This window comes from Copadichromis virginalis, linkage group LG3, assembly GCF_057382275.1.
Source record: "Copadichromis virginalis isolate Kocher_CV1m ecotype Utaka linkage group LG3, C_Virginalis_male_GT1.1, whole genome shotgun sequence".
Classification (NCBI taxonomy): Eukaryota; Metazoa; Chordata; class Actinopteri; order Cichliformes; family Cichlidae; genus Copadichromis; species Copadichromis virginalis.
Genome location: NC_140620.1, coordinates 7,651,485 through 7,673,681, shown reverse-complemented (window position 1 = coordinate 7,673,681; position 22,197 = coordinate 7,651,485). Strand labels below are relative to the sequence as shown.

General features: G+C 42.4%; 2 protein-coding genes across 2 annotated transcripts in view; one reads left to right on the top strand and one right to left on the bottom strand.

The window, feature by feature from the left end:
- Positions 1–1,501: 1,501 nt before the first annotated feature.
- peli3 (pellino E3 ubiquitin protein ligase family member 3) overlaps positions 1,502–22,197 on the top strand; it is a 62,413-nt gene continuing 41,717 nt past the window's right edge. Inside the window, exon 1 of the mRNA XM_085443461.1 lies at positions 1,502–2,682. The gene's annotated coding sequence lies outside the window, so the exon portion shown is untranslated. The remainder of the gene's footprint in view (positions 2,683–22,197) is intronic.
- On the bottom strand, positions 10,465–22,170 carry rce1a (Ras converting CAAX endopeptidase 1a). The gene is made up of 8 exons (XM_085443550.1): positions 21,793–22,170; positions 17,056–17,158; positions 16,872–16,955; positions 15,453–15,531; positions 15,187–15,354; positions 13,737–13,808; positions 13,588–13,650; positions 10,465–10,981 (listed from the first exon to the last, which is right to left on the bottom strand). Exons 1-8 carry the CDS (start codon positions 21,960–21,962, stop codon positions 10,758–10,760), a joined length of 963 nt encoding a protein of 320 aa, XP_085299676.1. The 5' UTR covers positions 21,963–22,170; the 3' UTR covers positions 10,465–10,757.

The window sequence follows — 22,197 nt, the reverse complement described above, 5'->3', positions numbered from 1 at the left end:
ATGTGATCTAAGTTACGTTTTCTATCTATGTTCTGTTTTATTATCCAAAATTCAGAGACCTAGTGCTCAAGACACAGACAACTTTTTCTCCACTGTGTGAGTCAAGCTCCAAAACCACTAATCAACAATTGACCATAATTAAAAATCACTATGTATTACCATTAGAAGGTATATACATATATTTTGGGTAAATTACAAGTAAAGAATACATCTTTTAGCTATCAGCTTGAGTATCTCATCTAAAGATATTTGGCATAAATACTCCAGTGCTACTGCGGGACAAGAATGGAAAAAAATATAATAAAAATAAATAAATAAAACCAAAACATAAAGAGTAGTCTGCAAAGACGAAGGAACTGTCGACAGAACAAGCTGGTTGACCTGTATCCTGCATCAGAGCTTGCTTCATCCTGCTGCATTAACTAGTTACCTACATGAAGACTGCCATAAGTTTGACTTATCCGATTGCTTTGTTTCACTTAATGCGCCTTATAATCCGGAAAATATGGTAAATCTACCTTCCTTTAGCATGTCCAGAAGTCCAACTTTTTGTGCGATGGTTAGCATCTTCCTCTGCCTCCTGGATGCTACCGCAGGTGCCTTTGTGGTGCAAAACATTTCGTTGTGTTAGTTGGGGAGAAAACTTACAAACATACAGTACAGCACTTCAGAGTCACACTGCTAGGATAGAAGATTTATGTAAATGTCTGTACTGTACAGGAGACACGGCACAAGATTGATTGACAGCGGTCTGGACGCAGAACACAATGTGCTGTTACACAAATTACACAAAAACATTCGCGAAACAGCAAAACTGTAAAAGGTGAACCGTGTTATAGCGAGGGACCACTGCATTCTTAGAGCCCAGTGCTCTCAGTGTATCAAAATGTGTTCAAGTAAGACAACAGAGATGTGGACTAACAGGACTGTTTGTAGCTGTGCACTTTAGTCTACACACACTAGGAAACTTTCTCTAATGGTGCTTCTTCACTCTGCAGGATCTTTCCTTCCTGCTTCAACACAAGATTTTCAGGGTTGACTTGTCAGTTGGAGTTATGTGACTAAAGAATTGAAAGGTGTGGTGCAATGTAAAGAGTTCCCTAACTGATCCTATTTTTAAATGAAATCTGTAAATAACTGTTTAGGAGCTGAAACAAGCTTCAAAAATGAGCTTTATTGTGAAATCAGCTGTAATTATAATTAAAGTGCATTTGTACTGTTTGTTTAACACGTTGCCATGTGATGTTGTTGCTATGGAAATAACTGTGTCCGTGATGCCACACAGTTCTTTAATTTAAGAAACACAACAGAAAACGGTCCTTTCCCTCCTGCTGGTAGGACAGCCCTTTTGCTGCTTGGAGAGGCTGTCCAGCATTAGCTGGAAGGGCTACAATTCCAGGTCCCGCCCCCAGCCCCCTTCCAGGTTTTCTGCTGTCAACAGAACCTGAAACCCAAACCAAGTCTGGTTTTAGACTGCTGCATCCAAATATAAACAACAACACAGATTTCAATCCAGTAAAATAGGTTCACGTCAGGTCTGACCACTGAACAAAGTCCTCTGGTTCAGCTCGCCTCAGTCCAAGCTGGAAGACAGAAGATGGTTTGTAATACTCAGCTGATACCTACTCAAAAAAGAAAGGGCATTTTTTCCCTTCGCTGCATGAACCACCCTGCCTCTCCCAGTGTTTGGGAGGGTAGACCACTCACAGCTTGTCTTTCTCTGGCCGGCGTTGCCAGAGAGTGAAGAGTCTGTTTACCCTCTTATCAGCAAACCCCTGAAGCCTCCTGACTTCCACCAGGGCCTGGGCCAGCTTCAGGACATTTTGTCCTGACTAACAATCAGGACTTTGGACCTCATCCTGAGAGGACTCTTTGGCGCAGATGTGGATACTGGATTGTTCTTTCTTTGTGATATTTTATGTTTAACTCATTAGTTTGGTTTTTGCTTGTTTAGGGGCAGACAGTCTGCAAAGGGGATGGGATCTTCGGGGATAACAGCAGGAGAGAAGCAGCAGAGAGTCGTGTAAGACTGCAACTGGCTAGTTACGGGTTTTATATCAGCTGCAGACACCAGATCCTGTAAGCTGGGTTTGAAGAGGGTACCACCATCGATTCTGTTCAATGATAAGCTGTGGTCTCCCTGAGCTGTCCCTGGGAAACAGCATCACCATCTGTCCAGCACCATGCAAAGATGGTGCTGGACAGATGGTACAATGTGCTCACCTTCTTTGGCAGGGAACAGAAGTGGCTGGAAACTAAGGGAGGCCTCGAAGGGAGGTGATCTGTTGCTGAAGAGGTGAGGCTGTTGCGGGTACACTCTATCCAGCGGAGCTGCTCACTCCAGATGGTCTGAGTTGGTGGATGCAGCACAATGGAGAGCAGCCTCCAGCTCCTGATGAGCCCGCTCTGTCTGACAATTTGTTTGCAGTTGAAAACTCGAGGAAAGACTGACCATAGTGCCCAGAGTGGGACAGAACTTTGGTGCTGCGTGACTCGGATCTTTGCTGTGCTGAGGAAGGCCGATTTGGCCTGTGGCGAGATCGTGAGGCGAGGCGAGCAGAGGACCGGTCCAAATATGATCAAAATGACACAGCTCTGGATGGCCCAGTTACCAGGGCATGGAAGGATGACAGACTTTTTTAAATGAGGAGAAGGAATTTTCTGGGATTGAAGGTGCTCTGGGTAAGTGGTTGACTAAAGCATGCATAAAATAAAAGCTATCATTTCATATCATGTTATTGATTGGTAATAGATGGATAATTTGCCACATTTACAGCTGTATTGACTTGTTGTAGATGCAGTCTACTTCATGTTTAAGGACTTTAATTAACAGATTGAAAACAGCGACATTAAGGGAAGAATATGCAGCGCCACACTATCAGATGCCTATCAGCACCTTTTGTTCCTCCTTCAATTAACTCTCAATCACAGAAAACGCGGAGCTCCGAAATAAAACTTACACCGTTAGTTCATCATTTTCACTCTGTACCACTTCTCCTCATCAGGCTGTGTGAAGCGCAGTAAACAAAGAACCAGTAAAGAACCAAGGATAAAGGAGGACTAGTGCTGTGTCCCAATTCCTAGGCCCAATCCTTCAGAGGACCCAGCCTTCGTGGGCCGGGTCCTTCAAAGACCGATAAGGCCGCGAGGCTGTGAAATGGGACGGTCTAACCTTCTGATTTGCGTCACCGCTGTCTCGGTGGAGTTTAATAAACTCGGCCGTCTGCTCCTTGCTATCTAAAATATAACAGGACACTGGAGTAAACTCTCGACCGTCTCACACTTCTGTTTAATCCGTTTTCTGAGTGACGTTTATTCAGCTGTGTGAAAACTATAACTTTAATCTCAGCCAAACCGATTTCCTCAGGATCAAATAAAACACTGAAAAAGCCAAACAATAACATTTTTAATTTTCTGGTGGAAGTTTCTAAAAATGACAGTCTTCATTAATCCCATGCAAACGTACACTGTGCAGAACAACCTGACATACTACAGAACAATAACACGATTCATTTCACAGATTGGAGTGTAAAGAAATTAAATACACATATTCAAAGGACCAGACTGATTCTGTTCTACAGATTGATGAAACTCCTAAACTCTTCATCCACTTTGAATGTGGATACCCTCAAATTAAAGCATCTGTGCTCGACACATTATGTCCATGTCCATTAAATAACTCTACTTGGAATGTGACTCAGTAAACAAGTAAAAAAACAAAAGTCAGGTCCATATATATTTGGACACTGACACAACTGTGCACCCATTTTCTTACCTGAGCTTCATCATGAGCTTTGGGTACTACCAGGAAAAATGAAACCATGGATAGAAGCAGCTGCTGCTGTCACTACATCTCAATATATCCCGTCAAGGAAACGGATTTTGCCTTGACGGGGTGGCTATAGTAGCTCAGGAGGTAGAGCAGGTCGTTGGATTTCTAGACATGCTAAAGGAAGGTAGAATTACCGTATTTTCCAGATTATAAGGCGCATTAAATGAAACAAAACTCATTCTTCTTACTTCCTCTACTTCCGTACCATTGATTCATTAATGTTGAGTTCTCTATTCCCATTTTGTGGACCTGAAAACAGGGTTTGATCTTTGGTTTCATTCTATAATACTGGACTTATGTTTCTACGAAGGTTTGAACTTTGAGTGTTTAAACAAGAGAGAAAAGTGTGAAAATGTTCGTGCCTGTATGAGAAAAGTCTATAAAGTGTGAGAAGTTTTACAGCCTTAAAACATCTATAATAGTTGTAAAGAATTAAGTTGGCTACTTCGTGGATTTCACCCATCGGATGTTATTTTTAGAACGAAACTCCCGCGATAAACGAGGGACCGCTGTGTAGGATACAGTACTTTGTCGTTGGATCAAAGGGACTGTCTTGCTTTAAAAAAAGACAAAGGACAAGATTACTTAACAGTCAATGTTTAAGAGACAAAAGCACAGACGCTGGCAGTTTTATAAAACGACATTCTTTATTTACAAATTTATATTTTGCAGTAAATGCAAAATTCCTGTAAAAGACTGTTGTACTAAAACATGGTTCTGTAGCCTCTAACTGTAAAACAAGTGGGACACAGTGAGCATAAAATACATGCACATATCTGTACACTGTCACCAAAATACATCTGATTACAAAATATAGTGCTCGATACAAATATCTGGAGTTTGGATTCAGCAGATGTCTCAGATTTCACATATGCACGTGTGAAACAATCGTCCTTTGCATTTCTGTATGAAAATAAGGAGCCGTTTAAGCAAAAATAGACTCTGCCTTCTGCCTATTCTTTCACATGTACAGGTTGTGCATCTTCAGTAGCAAATACTCACTATTGGCTGAGGAAGTATTTTTCTCCAACAACAGTAAAAAACAAACAAACCAAAACAAGAAAGAAAAACAAACAAAGAAAAGCCTCAAACCAGTGCTTCAGTCTGATCATCAATCCCACATCTTCAAGGTAATGTCAGTGGGAGGAAAGTGAAACACTTGCAGTCAAACGAAGACGAGGAGAAAATACTACGACTATTTGGTCTCAGAGAGAATAATTAGATGGAAACTGCTGCTTCCACCTGGTATGAAGGGTATATCTAGTCTCTGTGAGGTAACGTCAGAGGCAAGACAATGAATCAAACCAGGACAGGATCTGTACTCACACTACACATGCTCACAAAGAACTATAACTGATGCTACCGGCCCCCAGCATGCGTATGCATTTGTTGATTTGATGTGTGAGTGGCCACATAACTGAGCAGTTGCAGAAACCATGTTTCAGCTTTTATTTCAGGACGTGTCGCCTCATTTCATGGGTTGCATTTTCATTTTGGGTAAAGCCAGGAAATCTGGGATTCATTCAGTCGGGATTAGGAGAGTACTGATTATCAGTTTGCATATATAAATATATTCTTACAGCAGTCGATCTATACAGCACTTAAATCAAAATTTAAAAATAACTGCATGCTTTTCCTGATTTTAAACCCTAACTCTGAACATAACCTGGTCTTAATCAGTTTGCACTAAGATGCTAGTGATTTAACCCAGTAAAATAGATCCCCCATGTGTAAGTGTGACTCTGTATCTCAGGTCAGGTCATGCACCAACTGGAAGGTTGGTGGTTTGTTCCCGGGCCATCTCAGTCTGTATGCTTAGACATGACACTGAAAACCAATTTGTTCTCCAATAAATGATTGAACTGAATTTTAGAGCTGGTGTGAATGAGGCATGTTGTGCTCCAGTCGAGTGGAAAAGCACTATATAAGAACCAGTCTGTTAATGATGCCGGTATTACTGGAACATGTTTACATCCTCTGGGCTCAAGTAGTGCAAGCCAGCAAGACCAAATTTGTGCTGAGTTTTTCTTAAGATTCTGAAAGCTTCACAGTTTATTATATATTATTAATAATCCTATTTCTGCATAGAGGTAGGCCCAGAATTAGACAAGAGTTTTTGTAATGCTGCCTCTGTTTACTTCAGTGAATCAAGTGGATTTTAATCAAACAGTCAAGTTATAGATTTTCAGCTATAATTCAAAGGTCTTAACCAAAGTATCGCATCGTGTTTAGGAATGACAGACATGTTCACATGTAGCAGCTCATTCTTCTGTCAACGACAGAAACATGAAACACTTGATTTTATAGATGTTTTTCTAATGAACGCATTAAAGCCATACATCCAAAATAATAAATAATCAAGTATCTAACTCTCAGGCTGTTACTTTCATCCTCTGGGTTCGATCAAGTTAAACTAGCTGTAGAAACAGTGGCTCATCTGGTGTGTTTGTGGCAGAAGGGAAACTGCATGCCTCTATCATACAGGATGTTAGCAAAATGGTAGCAAGCAAACTTGACGACTTAAACTTTAAAGCACCTTGAGGCAACTGTTGTTGTGATTTGGAGCCATATAAATAAAACTGAACTGAATTGAATCTACTTTTAGAAATATATTAAACACAGGATGGGATGTTCTGCATTGACACCCTTCCTTTCAATACTCAACATCTGGCTTGTTAGCCTTAATGTTCACTCTGCAGAGGTGTGGAGTGCAGCTTTAACTGTTCAGATATCTGTCTGTGACTGTTGTTGGCAACACATTTACATAAAGAATGTCATTTTATAGAGACACACAGATGAGGACAAAAATATTTTCAGTTTGTCTTTTTTGACAGAGCATTGGATTTTCAAAATAGCATTTTTAAATTCTTTAGAAAGCACATATTACTTCTATTTGCACATAAAAGCAGAATCAAAGTTCAATGTAGTTATCCCCCTGACAAACTGACTTTATTGGGCCCCTGCACAAAGCCCCGCTCTGCAAAGATGTGCTTTAACTTCTTATAAAACTGAGAGTCATCTTCTGACTTATACACAGACTTTAGCGAGGGCTCAAGTCGTCAAACATCACACCAAAATGAAAAGAAAGACTTGAGGAGAAGAATGGTTGATGCTCACAAAGCAGGAGATGGCTATACAAAGTTATCACTGGGTTTCAAAACTGGCATAAGAAGTATGATCGAGAAACTCAAGGAGAACCACACAGCGCACAAATAAAACACGGTAGACGAGGAGGTGAACCATTTCAAAGACTCTGGAAAGGAAACTAGTAAAAGATGTTCTCAAGACCGCGGAACAACTGCCAAGACTCTAGACTTAGCCAAGCTTGGAATCAGTAAAGGACTGCAGACCAAGAAAAAGCCAGACTGAAGTAATCGAAGGAGAACCCTGAGAAAAATGGTGCATGCTGCAAATATGCTCTTTGACCAGATTAGATGAAATTGGAGCGCTCTGGTCACAAAGACCACACACCCCAAGGGACACCATCCCTGCAGTCAAACATCATGCTGCGGGGCTGCTTCAGTGTGTCTGGAACTGGGAATCTTGTCAAGGAAGGAATCATGAAGAAGGATATGTGAAGATGATAAAGCACAACTCAAGCAGTCAGCAGCAAAACTGGACCTGGGTCATCGTTTCGTCTTCCAACACGACAGCCCAAACCATACAGTGCTCGTTGTGAAGACCAAAACAAATACTAACAAGCTGGGGACAATCGTTCCTGCCCTTATCTGTAAATGCAACTGAATTGACTGGCATGCATTGTTTGTGGATTGACTCTTGTAAATTGATATTACTAAAAGAATCGTGAGTAAATCACCCAGCACAGTGTGTGACTTGATTACCAGACTGGATCTAATTTGAATTAAGTCTTCCTTCACGAGGCTACTGGACTCTGCACACTATTTTGTATTACTGGAAAATAAAATAATAATATAATCTTCTAGACCTTTCAGTAAAATGTAAGAAAAACCCCATTAATAAAAAGTTCAGGCGCTGTGTTTTGGAACAGGGCGGATCATAACATCAATGTGAAACTGACGCCCAGGCCAGCACTGTTTCTATTCAGCAGTTATACAAATAAACTGGGGTAAGTAGTCAAATATTTCACCACACAGCCACATGGAAACTGGCAGACGGTGTGTCTAGTGGTGCCTCCTAAATATTGTAACTGGTTGTGTAGTACTGGGAGCAATAACTACACAACCAGAGTTGTTCACGTTGTTGTGGAGGAATTTCAGCCCATTCTTCTCTGCAAAATTGTTTTAATTCAGACACAATGAAAGGTTTTCGACCACCAACAGCGTCGTTACAGGTCATGTTGCTCACTCTGAAGCAACAAAGCAGCCCTGACAGTTACACCACCACCACCACCCATGTTTGACTGTTGGCATGATGTTATTTGTAGGAAATTAAGTGTTAGTTTTACACCTGATATACTGAGAGGGTAGTCTTCCAAAAGGCTTGACTTTTTGTCTCACAGGTGCACAAACTATTTTCCCAGAAGTATTTGTGGTTGTTTAGGTCAGCCCTCGTTTCCACCTCTGAACTTTCCCACAGAGGCCATTTTTTCCTCTTTTTGTATTCTTCAATGACGAACACTGACCTTAACTGAGGAAAGTCAGGCCTGCAATTCTTTAGATGTTGTTCTGGGTTCTTTTGTTTCCTCCCGGGTGAGTCATTGATGCACTCTTGGTCTAATATTAGTAGGCTGGCCACTCTGGGAAGGTTCACCACTGCTCCAAGTTTCTGCTATAATAGTGAATATCAGGTGTGCACGTCGCTTTTTACCTGCCTGGACTGAACAGAGCAATCAAGCACTTATGAGTCAAAGTAGGAAGCAGACAAGGAGATAAGTTCGAGGGAAATGATTTTTCAGTACCAGATGACTGATGCCATCAGGATGATAAACAGAACTGAAAGGTCCTTTGTTCCTTACAATCAGTTCATTCTGCATTTCCCAAAGTGCTTCGCTGCCCTCGACTGACAGCTTCAGGGAGGTAAGGCCGAGACAAGACACGCCACATGAAAAATGTTTGGAATTAGATACGAACAAAAATGACATATTTCACTGACTGAAGATCAATCTACAAGCTTTTCCATACGTAGGACTTATTGCTGAAGGTCAGAGCAATCTACTTTGTCTTCACAGTAAGAGTGCAGCTTTGTGTCTTCAAGTTTTCTGGGTTTTTTGTTTAGTTGTTTGTTTTCTCCAGTCTCACATTAGCTTTAACCTGTGACTGGCTTACTAGTGGACATGAAGCAAGCAGAGACACTGGGCGACTGTACCAGTCTGTCACTAAGAAGAAGGGTCAGGGCACACTGTTGTGTCACAGAAGTCTGGTGCAAACAGCTAAAGCTTGAGTTTGATTGTTGTAACTATTCTCTCATGATTATTCTTAATCATGCACAGATCAGGTAATAGTTAAACCATAGTATCTAAACCACTTTGCACTTTAATGAAATGTACCTCTGTACATTGCACATTGTGCCGTTCAGGGTTCAATTCAGGAGTTTCCCAGTTGGGGCTTATCATCTTATTAGTCACTGACTGGTCACAGATGCTACCCTCTTTAAAAATACCAGCTGCTGCCAGAGCTACTTATAGATGCACATTTGCTATCAAACCTCCGACCCTGAGGTCAAGGTCACTGAGAATCAAACTCTTTCAGGATTTTTAGTAGACGCACCAACTGCATCAATTTGAAAATCCTAGACGACTTAGTTATGATATAGTTTTTGTGTTCACAAGAGTGTTAGAGAACCTGACCTCGGACCTTGAGGTCACTGAGATTTACTCAAAGCTTCCTGTTTACTTGGGTTTTATTCAGTTTTTGCTGAATGTATTTGTTTGGCTTCAATATGATGTAAAAATAAGTGGTTTACATAATCTGGTTTATTTAAGAGGGCGCCATCAACAGCGACAATCCTGAGTGCTTGTATTTCTGCCTGCTGATGGCGAACGATGGTTAAAACAGCGACAAACCTTTTGTCCTTTGGGCATGTACTGGTGACTAATTTCAGCAACACTGACTAGCTCTTGTTTGTAGTAAAGCGTGTTCACATTGCTTGCTTCTCTCTTAAATTATGCCCAAAGTGTTGGGGTTTGATTTAGTTGAAGCTAAATTAAATGAGTCCTACTCAGTCTGCACACATACGATGTAGGAAAGTCTAAGAAATCTCATTTTAAACAGAGACTAGATTACAAACTGGAACCTGCCGTGGAAAACTGGCACAAAAGTGAAAATAATTAGCAACTGACGTGAGCAACTTAGCAATCGCTCTGCACATACACAATATACAACGGACTATTTGTTGAAAATATAAATTAGTCATGTTTCTCACAAACAACGAGCCAGGTGAAAGGAGCAGGAAGTACGTTTGTTTCCAACCTGTCCTGTGATGTCAGTGAGGTGATTGCAGCCATCGTAATAATGAAAACATGAGGTGCAGCAAACCAGACTCACAGGAAACGAGTCAGACCGAATGGAGTCCATCACAGAGTATACTGTGGTACCTTATCACAGAGATGTACCAGCATTCTAAGGACAACTTGCTCATCTGTGTTATGTCAGTTCTGCTGCACTATCCTGTATCTGTGTGGCAGTGTAGGACACATGAGCTGTCTTTGGAAATCGACTGTCCCAGTTTATTCTCAGCTTAGTCTCAGCAACGCGACTCTAACTTCTGCACACCATGAGAACCAGTTACAGGACTGGTGCCACATAAATACAGACAAACAAAGTGTCTACAGACCGAGGAACAGGTCTACAGAGTTCCTCCCCTCTCTGTGGCAACAGAGTCGTCACTGTTGGCCCAACAGACCTTAACTCTTAACGCTAATGAGGAAAAAAAAAACAAGTCAAAAAAGCAAAAACACCCTCAATTACTTCTTGACAACAGTAGAAATGTGAGGGTGGGACAAGGATCAGGAGAGGCAGGAGGAACTGGGAAAGGAGGTGAGGGTGCAGACTGGGAGGCTGTAATAGGAGGGGTCGGTGAAGGGGAACAGAAGGAGAAAGAAGAGGAGGACCCCCAGCAAATAGGAGGAGAGGACAGTGAGTCGGTAAGGGTGCTCCAGAGCTGTGCTGATGGCAGGGAAACCCATGTAGTTACAGAAGGAGTGGCAAAGTACCGGACCAATCAGGTGGCCTGTAACAGACAGAAAAAACAGCCATTTACTCCCACTGGTTGACAGCGTTACAGCTTCCGTCAGCTTCCCATTCAGCTGTGACAGGCGAAAAACAAATGCTTTGATTTAAAAATAATCCTTTAAATCCTGTAACTGAAAATATTAAAACTGTGTTTTAAAGACAGAAGAGAACATTTTGGACAAGAGGAAAGAATTTTAGATAATCAGCTAATGTGCAAGCTTGGACACCAAACTGCTGAGTGATGAAGAGTATAGTTTATATACAGAAGAGAGCGCTCTCATCCAACTGCCGGCCTGTAACCTACCTCAGTACCACAGTACGATGAACAGGCACACTAAATACATGAGCTACTGGTAGACGGAGCAGTTGCTCCACACTGCAAGGCCACACTGGCCACCCTGTGCACTGTGTGACACTTTAAACACTCATCCAAGGCCAATGACACCAACGTCCAGCACATAACTGCTACAGCAAATTAAATTACTTCATCACACTTATTAACTTAATGTCTCTAAATCCCACACATATAATATTGCTGGAGACAAGGATAAACTATGACGTAGGCTTGTGGAACAAGCTGCAGGCTGCAGTGTCCCGAACAGTTAACTACATATACCATAGGCCTTTATATACGACTGTTTAATATGGAAAACATTTTATTTTTAGGTTTTACAGTGGTATGCAAAAGTTAATTATAAGTTAATAAGTTAATAATTTTCATGTTTCTCCTTCATAAATCGCTGGTTGTTTGGATCAGCAGTTTCATTTAAACACAATATTTGAGAAGTGAAATGAAGTTTACAGGATTTACAGAAAGTTTGCAATAGTTACTTCAACTAAGTTAGGCAGGTGCATAAATGTGGGCACCCGCGTTGTTGTTTTATTGGTTTGGATGCCTTCAGCACTAATTATTGAAACATAAAATTTGTTTGGTAAGCTCATTGACCCTTGACCTACATACACAGATGAATCCAGCCATGAGGAAGCGTATTTAGGGTGGCCAGTTGCAAGTTTTTCTCCTCTTTGCATCTTCTCTCGAGAGCAGCAACCTGGGAGCCTCAGCTCTCAAATGACCTGAAAACAAACCATGTTCAACATCATGGTTTAGGGGAAGGATACAAAAAGCTATCACCTCCCCTGGGAGGAACATAGTGAGGAAATGGAAGACCACAGGCACAGTTCTAGTTAAGGCCGGAAGTGACAGGTCAAGGAAAACCTTAGATAAGCAGGCGATGGATGGTGAGAACAGTCAGAGTCAACCCACACACCAAATGGAGTCACTGTGCATCGTTCAACTATTCAGCGCACTTTGCACAGGAGATGCTGTATGGGAGAGTAAAGCAGAAGAAGCCTTTTCTGCACACATGACACAAACGGAGGTTTGAGGTTTGCTAAAGCACATTTGGACAAGCCAGCTTCATTTTGGAATAAAGTGCTGTGGACTGATGAGACTAAAATTGAGTTATCTGGGCATAACAAAGCATGGCAGAAACAGTACACAGCATTTAAAGAGAAACACCTGCTGCCCACAGTAAACTGTGATGGTGCTTCCATCATGCTGTGGGGCTGTGCCCAGTGCAGGGACTGGGAATCTTGTTAAAGTTGAGGGTCGCATGGATTCCACTCAGTATCAGCAGATTCTTCAGAACAATGTTCAAGAATCAGTGACAAAGTTGAAGTTGCACTCGTGCTGGATCTTTCAACAAGACAACGACCCGAAACACTGCTCAGAACCCACTAAGGCGTTCATGCAGAGGAACAAGTCCGACGCTCTGGAACGGCCATCTCAGCCCAGACCTGAATGTTATTGAAAATCTGTGGTGTGAGTTAAAGAGAGCTGTCCGTGCTCGGAAACCATCAAACCTGACTGAGCTGGAGACGTTTTGTAAAGACGAAAGGTCCAAAATACCTTCAACCAGAATCCAGGCTCTCATTGGAAGCTATAAGAAGTGGAGGCGGTATTTCTGCAAAGGTGGATCTCCTAAATATTGATGTATTTTTTCTGTTGGGGTGCCCAGATTTATGCACCTGCCTGATTTAGTTTAAGTAACTATTGCACACTTCCTGTAAATCCTAGAAACTTCGTCTCACTTCTCAAATATCACTGTGTTCGTCTGCTATATGATATATTTAAATGAAACTGCTGATCCAAACAACCAATCATTTATGAAGGAAAAGGGTGCCCAAACTTTTGCATGTCACCATATATGGCAAATCAAACTTGTCCATATTCAGTAAACCTTCAATTATTTTGTAACTGTAAAAAACATTCAGTGCACTTCAACGTTGAAAGCTATGCACAAATGATCTTAAATCCTCTTTCACATACAGCAGATATATTTTTCCCAGTAATGCACATCTGTTGGCTCATACGATGGCTGATCTGTGCATTTTATTTTAAAATGACGTACTGGTAAGTTTCTTTCATTTAGTTTATCTCAGGTTAATTGCTGCTTCAGGACTGATGACAGACAACATTTCTGTAAACGCTCTTAAGCCCAGGCTTGGACTGCCCGGCTCAGAAAACCCAAACTTAATCATACCACCCAGCGCCGGGCCGACGGGACGCTCCAAGAACAAGAATAGTGAAGGAAAGCCTCTTACCTGTTCTGATGAAGATGAAGGCTGTGTAGGCTCCAAACACTGCCGTGTAGGAAAACTGAAACACTGGTGCAAAACAGAAGAACAAAAGTGCATCTTCCTGCTATCCTGTGATGAAGTCACAATAAACGCAGTGAAAAAGATGTTCTCACCTGCAGAGACGAAAATACCCAACAGAGTGCCCTGTCTGAACCTCAGCAACTCAATCACATGGTGGAAGTGAGCTGGAAGAGAGGACAGAGCAGGCACTCAGACATGCTGCAACTTCAACACAGACATTATTGGAACACACTCTGTATTACTTATTATACACACTGCTACTTCCAATCAACACAAAAGTTAGGGGGAAAAAACTTTCCAAAAAGCACTCAAAGTCGTGGCTTCTTTGTTTGACTTGTGCTCTTTTGCAGCGATATTGTCTGAGTGGCGACACCATCGTTCAGAAGAAAACTGCAGGGCTTCCTGCGCTGTAATGGTGGGTATAAAGGCTAGTGTCCTGTAAACAGGGTAGCGACAGAGCTCAGATTTTGCCTGTAAGTCTGGAGAGGATGAACCAGGCAGTGATCAGACTACAGCAGATGGAGGACAGAGGTGCTTTTGTCCCTGGTGGACAGTTCATGTGCTGGCTGAATTCTCATGTCTGAAGAACAACGAGCAGGGAGTCCAGGTGTTGTCCTCAGTGTTCGGTATATGATGCTTTGCTAACACAGGCCTAACAAGGTGAACTCCTGTGGAGTATGAAATGATTTAAACTCAGTGATAATGGTCTCTAGGTGAGGGACTGCATGTTTCTTTCCCAACACTGCGCCATCTAAACACCAACCTTTGTTTATATACAAATAGATTTCGCCTCCTCTTTCAGAAAGCTCCGTATAACGATCCACAAGCAGCCGGGGATGTAGTCACCTATCTAGCTTTTAGAGAAGCACAAAGTTGCAAATCTGGCAGTTCATCCGTGTTGTTGGCAGTATATTTGCCAGGTGAATCGAAGCGTGCATCCCCGCCGAGTTTACGGACACTTTGTTTCGCTTCCCTCGTTAGTGTCTCTTGAGCCCGTTCAGAGCTGCTGCTCCTCCAGCTAAGAGCTAAACACTCTGGGTGGCACTGACTCGGCCTGCAGTAACAGCGAGGAATCCTGGAGTCATTTTTGAGAAGGACACATCTTTCAATATTAAACAAATATGCAGAACTGCTTTCTTCCATTGGTGCAATATTTTGTAAATTAGAAGCTCGTGTATTTATTTCTTCTTAGCTGGTTTTATTGTAATTCATAATTACAGTAAAACCAGTAAAAAAACAATTTAACACAATTAACGCATCTGGAGTGCAGAATGACTCAAAATCCCTGAAATGTTTCTGTAAACACATTTCGGGCAGTTTGTCCAAGCAGTTACCTTCGAACAAGCAGGCGGCAGTTGATCTGGTAGTGACGGGCAGCTGAACCAGTCAACTCAATATGGAAGATGATAAACGCACATCGGCCCTCTCGATGGGACTTTTGAGTATTTATTTCAGCACATTGTGAAGTTTTTAAAACGGCTGAATAAAAACAGAAAAATAAATAAACAACTTGTGGCTAAGCTGGAAAAAACTTGCACTCACCCACTCCGAAAAAGAGGGGGCAGGTTATGATAGCGGTAGAAGGACCAGCACAGGGCACCAACATGGGCAACATGCATGCTCTGAACACCAGCTCCTCAGTTAGCGGCGCCACCACTTGATTCCTCAGCCACCGCATATCGTTGGCACACAACATCCAGAACCACGGGTCTAGAGGAAGAAGCGAGAGCAACAGGTGTAAACCAAATTTAGAAACAGATCTAAAATCATGAATCAAGAATAAAACACAGCACAGCTTGTTGGCTCACCAAAGGCCACCCGGATCCCATCGGTGAAGCTCCACGGACAATCCATGGCCAACTGCATGAGTGGGCCCAGAAACAGGACCTGCAGCACATGGCCAGACAAATAAAAGTACTTCCAAATATTTGAGATGTTGCTGCCATTACCAGAGCTGCATATAAAATGTATGTTTTCTCCTCTGTCCACATAATGTCATTCAGCAGTGAGCACTGACTGAATGACAGTAAAGGAAGCTGAATCTGAAAGTCAAACAAATCCGAGCATCTGTGTCTTTCTTGCATCTCGAGTTTCTCACCTGACTCAAACCATTGTTTTAGCATTCCTACTGCACACGTCACCACTGTCTCGCTGTCCTCATACTTCACTGGAACTCGTGATTTCCTCATGTGGGGCCACAGTTCCTTCTCATCATAAGCTTTCTATACATCCACAAAGACAGTACGACTCCTGACCTTCTTTATACTTCAACAACACTCTGAAAACAAACATCTGTCGTGTTATCTCTCAACACGAAGCCCTCGCCCTGATCATTGATCATCACCTCTCTTCATAACCGAACATCAATAATTTTTCCCATAGCTTCATGATATGGTTCATCAACTTTATCCCTCCATAGTTACAACAGCTCTGCACATCGCCCTTGTTCTTGAAAACCATCACTTCTCTATCTCTAGGTATCCTCCCACTTTCCAAGACTAAATACTTGTGTTAAAAGGTTCACTGAAATCTCTTCTAAACATCCACACACCCCCACAGACATGTCATCTAGACCAGCTGCCAGCGTTGCCCTCGCTGTCCTCCATCCATCCTCTTCACTCTCCTTTTTCTTTCCTCCAGCTCCTCAAGAGGTTCCACCTCTTCAGTACATTCGTTCAAGACTCTCTATGACTCTGTCTAGCCACATGGTAGAAGTCCTTTTCTCCTTCCTCAGTGTCAAGCCTCACATGTGAGTCACTATAAGCCTTTTTGTTTTTGCCACCAGCCTGTTTGTTGAACTCATAGACTCTGGGTATTTCCGCCTCCTTTCTTCATCTCCCTGGCTACTTTTCTGTTGTGGTTGTAGGTGAATGTAAGTACGAATGAAAGCAACACTAAAATATTTAACTACAGATTCACAGTTCTCAGTATATTTGTATAAATATCACATTTGTGAATATTTTTAGGTTGAAAATAAGTGTGTGAGCATTAATAAAGTAACAATTTAAATTATTATTTGAAATTGTTTCTATACATTCTCATATTTTATTCTGAGTGACATTACAAGGACATAAAAGCGTGCATGTTTCCCACAACTGATGTTTTCATCATTCAAACTAAAGAAAAATAAATGTTTTCTTTCCCAAACTATTCCAATCAAGCAGTTTAACGATGAACATGTACTAACCCAGTAGTAATGTTAGGTAAGCACACTGGCTGTTTCTTACCATGGTGAGGAGCAGAGGAAGTATAATGGCAGGAATGAGGCCTTCAAACCGGATTCCCATGAGAACCAGCAAAGACGGGCCATTCTGACACACAAATGAAAACAGAAACTGTGATACAACGCAGCACAAAATGTCCATCCTGAGGTACTGGAACACAGCACAGTTATCCAAGATCTCAACTCACCACGACGCCTGCAGATTCTCTCCATGCCCACACAAACAGGGGCGACAGCCCTGACACAATCAGGACGCTGGTGAAGCGTCTCTTTATGACAGCAGGATGGTCCCTGAGGACAGGGGACACGCACAGAACGTTATCCCAAGCACACAAGCAGGAGATACGAACAGCTTCTGTGTGCTGATAAGATGGAGGAGCTTTGGTTTAATAATGCACACATAGAGAAGCACATTAAAATCCTCCAACCAATAACAAATCTGCAAATGTAAAGTGATGCGTCGCAGACACACTCTGGTATCAATGTGAATGATAAAAGCCGCGCTGCATGGAGTCGTGCTGAAGACAGAAACAACCCAAAAGTTTTCAGGTTCATTTCAGCCCCATTCAGTCTTACTGATACATCTATAACTCACAACAGCAGTTGCCTTGCAGGATTTACATTGTAATAAAACTATTTAAACAGCGGGCTGTGAAACAGTTTTTTCATGCTTTAAAGTTGCCCATTTAAATGGTAACTGGTAAGTGGGCTGGTTCTTATACAGCGTTTTCTCCTCTGAGCACTCAAAAGACCGTCTGCAAGCGCCACAGTTTTCAGTGTCTAATTTAGTGGTCGTTGTGATCCGGGAGGTGATGTGAGCTGTGGAAGCATGCATCACACGGTCACTGCAATTTACATCCATTCAGTTGGTGCAAGAATGTTTTAAATATTTGGTCCTAATCAGATTTCAGGTTTCTCCACCACAGCCCCCCCTCCCTCCTTCTCCTTCCCCTCTCACACCTGTGTCATTAATCTGAGTACAAATGAAGCAGGTGTTGACATTGTGGAAAACATCCTGTACCAAAAATGAAGTGTCCAGCTGAACTGAACGCCTACAGAGCAGTGGCCCGCACATCGCACATCATGAAAACCTTGGAACAGCTGATTCTACACCGACTGTGACTTCAGGTCAACAACATACGAGACCCCCGTCCTCTACATGCTTCACCGTGCCCGAGCTCATCTGGAGAAATCTGGCACTCATGTGATCTTTGACAAGCTCACAGAGATTACAGACTACCTGACAGAAAGACCACAGTCAGGTTGGAAAACTGTGTTTCTGGAACATTAATGAGCAGCACGGGGGCAACACAGGGGACTGTCCTGGCTTTGTCCCCTTTCACATCGCGTACAGCAGACTTCAAATACCATTCGGAGTCCTGCCACATCCAGAAACACTCAGATGATACTGCCATTGTGGTTTTAACAATGGACAGAATTCTGAATATAAGGATCCTGTAAAAGTCACAAAAACGACCTCCTGTTGAACACCTGTAAGATGAAGGAAATGATAGTAGATTTTCAAAGATTCAGGCCTCCTCTCCAGCCTGTGAAAGTCTTTGGGCTGGACATAGAAATATCTAGGGTTACACATAGGTAACAAACCACACTACTCCCTAAATACAGAAAAAATATACAAAAAAGGGCAGAGTTGTCGCTTGTTGCTAAGGAAACTAAGATCTCTTAACATCTGCAGTACAGATGTTCCTTCAGTCTGTGGGGGCAGGTGTGCTGTTCTAGTCTGAGCAGGGATGGAAATTGAGAAGCGGTCCCTAGTAGTTCAAGTCTTTGTTAGTCTTCTTGTCAGTTCAGCTCATCGGTTCCACTGGCACTTACACTACAATCAGCTGATTTCAGTTGATTAGTGGTACAGTCTACATATTTTTATGGCACAAAAAGACAAGAGCACGATGTGTGGGACAGAAGCACCTCGTTATGCTGCTAACACAGCGTTGGCATCTTCACAGACGGCTCGCTGCGCCTAAGCTATCCAAGAAGACAGAGGAGTTAAAAAGCTGAGTGAATGCTGATCCGAGCCCAGCAGCCAGACGTTGACCTTCAACTGGTAGCAAAAGCAGTGATGAGCAGTCGGGCTCATGTTTGTAAATCACTGTGGTGATCGTTTTAAAGCAGCAGTGGGGAACTCCAGGCCTCGAGGGCCGCTGTCCTGCAGGTTTTAGGTCTCACCCTGGGTCAACACACCTGAATCAGAGGATTTGTTCATTACCAGGCCTCTGCAGAACTTCAAGGATCAAGGACACGTCTAAAACCTGCAGGACACCGGCCCTCGAGGCCTGGAGTTCCCCACTCGTGCTTTAAAGTCTCCTTTTTTGGTTGATGGTTTTCATCTTTGCTTTCTGGTCATACTTGCATTCTAAAGGAGGACACACACATGATCTTTCTCTAATAGAGATTTGTGGTGGTGCCTGGGTCAGTTTACAGTTAAGTGGTAATTATCAGACAATTCATTTCAGATCATTTTACAGAGAAAGTAACACAGCAAAGAGTGTAAAAGTTACTATTACCTGGAGTACTTAAGTAATGTACTGCATTATCTCTAAGAGCAGTGTTCTGTGTGATAGATCGCTATTTTGAGTAATGACCCAAACACAACAAAGAGGGGAAATACCTCCAGCATGCACAAACCTCTGACCACAGCGTGCAGACTAACGCCTGTAAATGTCTCGAGGGAACCAGTGAGAATCATTAACACAATCAATAAGTGATATCTGTGAATCACTAAACACTTATCAGTTCCCATCACTATGAATGGAGTGGTGATGACGATGAGCTGCCACAGTCTCTGCTACATTAGTACCATCAAAGACAGCAGTGCTAAATGTCTGACGTTACTGTCAGTGCAACATTTTCCTCCCAGAAAAGTTGTTAAACCAAACAGGAGGGTGGAGGCCAGCGTTTTGGTGCATTAGCTTTGTGCCATCCACTTGTTATGACTCTGTGGGCAGGTGTAAGCAGCTGCTCTCTACACCTGTACAAACACAGTAGATAAGAGGGGAAGAAACAGGAGAGTTTCTATTGTCTAAGGAGCTGGGAAACAAAGGCGTCTGGACTTCTTTAATCCCGTGCATCTTATGGTCCGAAAAATACATATTTGATTTTTTTATTTGGCACACTGCAGTTTAATGTTGCAGAGCAGCTCTTTTTAACTTCAGTGGATATTATACATGGTTATGCTCAGGATATGTCAGCACATTTCTACTGGAAATGCCTTTTGGTTAAACTGTCAGCAAGGAATTTGCATTTGCACTGTTAAATGTTTATACAGCTTTAATGCACATAAAAAACAGCTGCTTGTTTAAGTGAAAATAAATGGATGATGGGGGTTTTTGCGCGAGTAAAGTTGTGGAGTTTTACTTTGTCTCGCAGAAATTATATCGTCAGTTATAAGGTTATCGCAAATTTTCAAATATATATTGTGATATATATTTTTGGCCATGCCGCCCTGCTCTAGTAGCAAGGAGACTTATGGCGTAGCACTATACAGCTCATCTATCTTTGTACATTCTCACGACTGCTATGAACCACTCACCATTCAGTCCTGGAATAAACACTTTTCCCTAGGAACAAGCAGAGAGTCACTGACGGGTCTTAGGCCCATTTGACTGGCGCTTTAGTAATCAGCTTCACAACTACTACCAGAAACCACTCACAAGTGGTTAGAGAATCTGCATTTTCTTTCCCTATATGACTGGGGCCAGCTAATATGAACATCGCAGTATAGTCCTGTGGCGTTTGCTATTCACAATGATAGGTGACAGGATACATGCATCTTTACACACAGTGACACTTAAGACATCATCTAGTCTCTGCCCTGGTCCATTTTGAGTGGCAACATAATCAACACAACTTCAAAGTAAAGCCTGAGCCAGCCGCTTGTGATATAGTGGAGCATGAACATTTTGTAGTACAAGTATCACTTAGCTGCAGAATGAACCAAGGACTCATTTTTCCTCACAGAAAGGAATCCATTATTTTTTGTGCAAACTTCTGCATTGTTAGATTTTTGCCTCGACTGCCATCAAGTCGTTGCCAAATAGGATTCCATAAATTTAGCAGCCCTATTTTGTAGCCATTCAAATTTCAAGATCCCCTGATACAAGCACAGGAACGAAAGAAAAACAATCAGAGTCAAGCAAAACAAAGAAAATATTGCTTTTGCAATTGGCCACTTTGTTATTAAATACTTGCTCTGGCCCAGAATCTGACAACTGTTGCATCCATATATGCCCTTGTCAGATGACAGGAAATTCTTTGTGCGTCTGTGAGTGAAAAACTGAACCAAGTTTTACTTCAAGTTTAAAAAACACCCTGAGAAAAGAAGCTGTCCTAGTCTACAGCGGGGGTGGAGAACTCCAGGCCTCTAGGGCCCATCTCCTGCAGGTTTTAGGTCTCACCCTGGGTCAACACACCTGAATCAAATGATTCATTCATTACCAGGCCTGGAGAACTTCAAGAGAGGTTGAAGAGTCGTTTAGCCACTTAAATCAGCTGTGTTCAAGGACACATGTAAAACCTGGTCTGCAGTGTGCCCAGGTGGCGGTAAAGTAGCAACAGCCCTGGAAGCTCCTCACAGGTTAATCCAGTCAGAAACAAGGAAGCTGTCATTGCTTCATTACTGCACTGGTAGCCACACTGTGACATGAGTACTGAAGATTATCATAGAAGATACATTTCCTCAATAAAACGAACGGAACCGCGTGAAAAAGCTCACTTGCAGATGCCACCAGCCTTTCTTCAGTGACTCTTTAACATGCTCCACAAACATGCAGACTGATCAATTATTTCTAATTAAATATTAATTCAAACTTGATGCAAACTTGAGTATGGGTAAATAATACAGGAATGAAAGCAGTTCACTGACTCTCCTTTCAAATAAGCCCCACTATAAAGCGTATGTAGCTCACCTCGGCAGGTGACTCCTCCACACATATAAGCTGCCAACATAAAAACAAGCCAGCATCAGACAGAACAGCACTGACAACCAACACAGGCCGTCGGGAGGGACCAGCTCTCCACTGCTGTGCTGCATCTTCTCTGTCAAAAAGTTGGCTGGTAAATCATCTTCCTCTGTCATAATGAAGGCGAGCCAGGACTAAACCAAACAGCTGCTAGGAACCAGAGGTGCTGCTGGGTCATTTACCAAGATAAAACATTGGCCCACACGACCTACGAAGCTGTCAGTAAGCTCCTTTCAAATTGCGGGCTAACGGAGCTAACTGGTTTGCTAACGTCTACGGCGCTTTCTGATTACGTCATCGTATCTCCTTTCCGATATTTGCTGGTGCTACCGTTAGCGTCCTCCTCGTCTT

Excerpts from the sequence above, each read along its gene's own strand:
- rce1a (XM_085443550.1), bottom strand. The coding sequence starts at position 21,962 with ATGACAGAGGAAGATGATTTACCAGCCAACTTTTTGACAGAGAAGATG. Across the intron at positions 13,809-15,186 it reads CCCCCTCTTTTTCGGAGTGG|CTCACTTCCACCATGTGATT; the intron begins GTGAGTGCAAGT and ends CCTCTCTTCCAG. Across the intron at positions 10,982-13,587 it reads CTTCATCTTCATCAGAACAG|GCCACCTGATTGGTCCGGTA; the intron begins GTAAGAGGCTTT and ends TGTCTGTTACAG.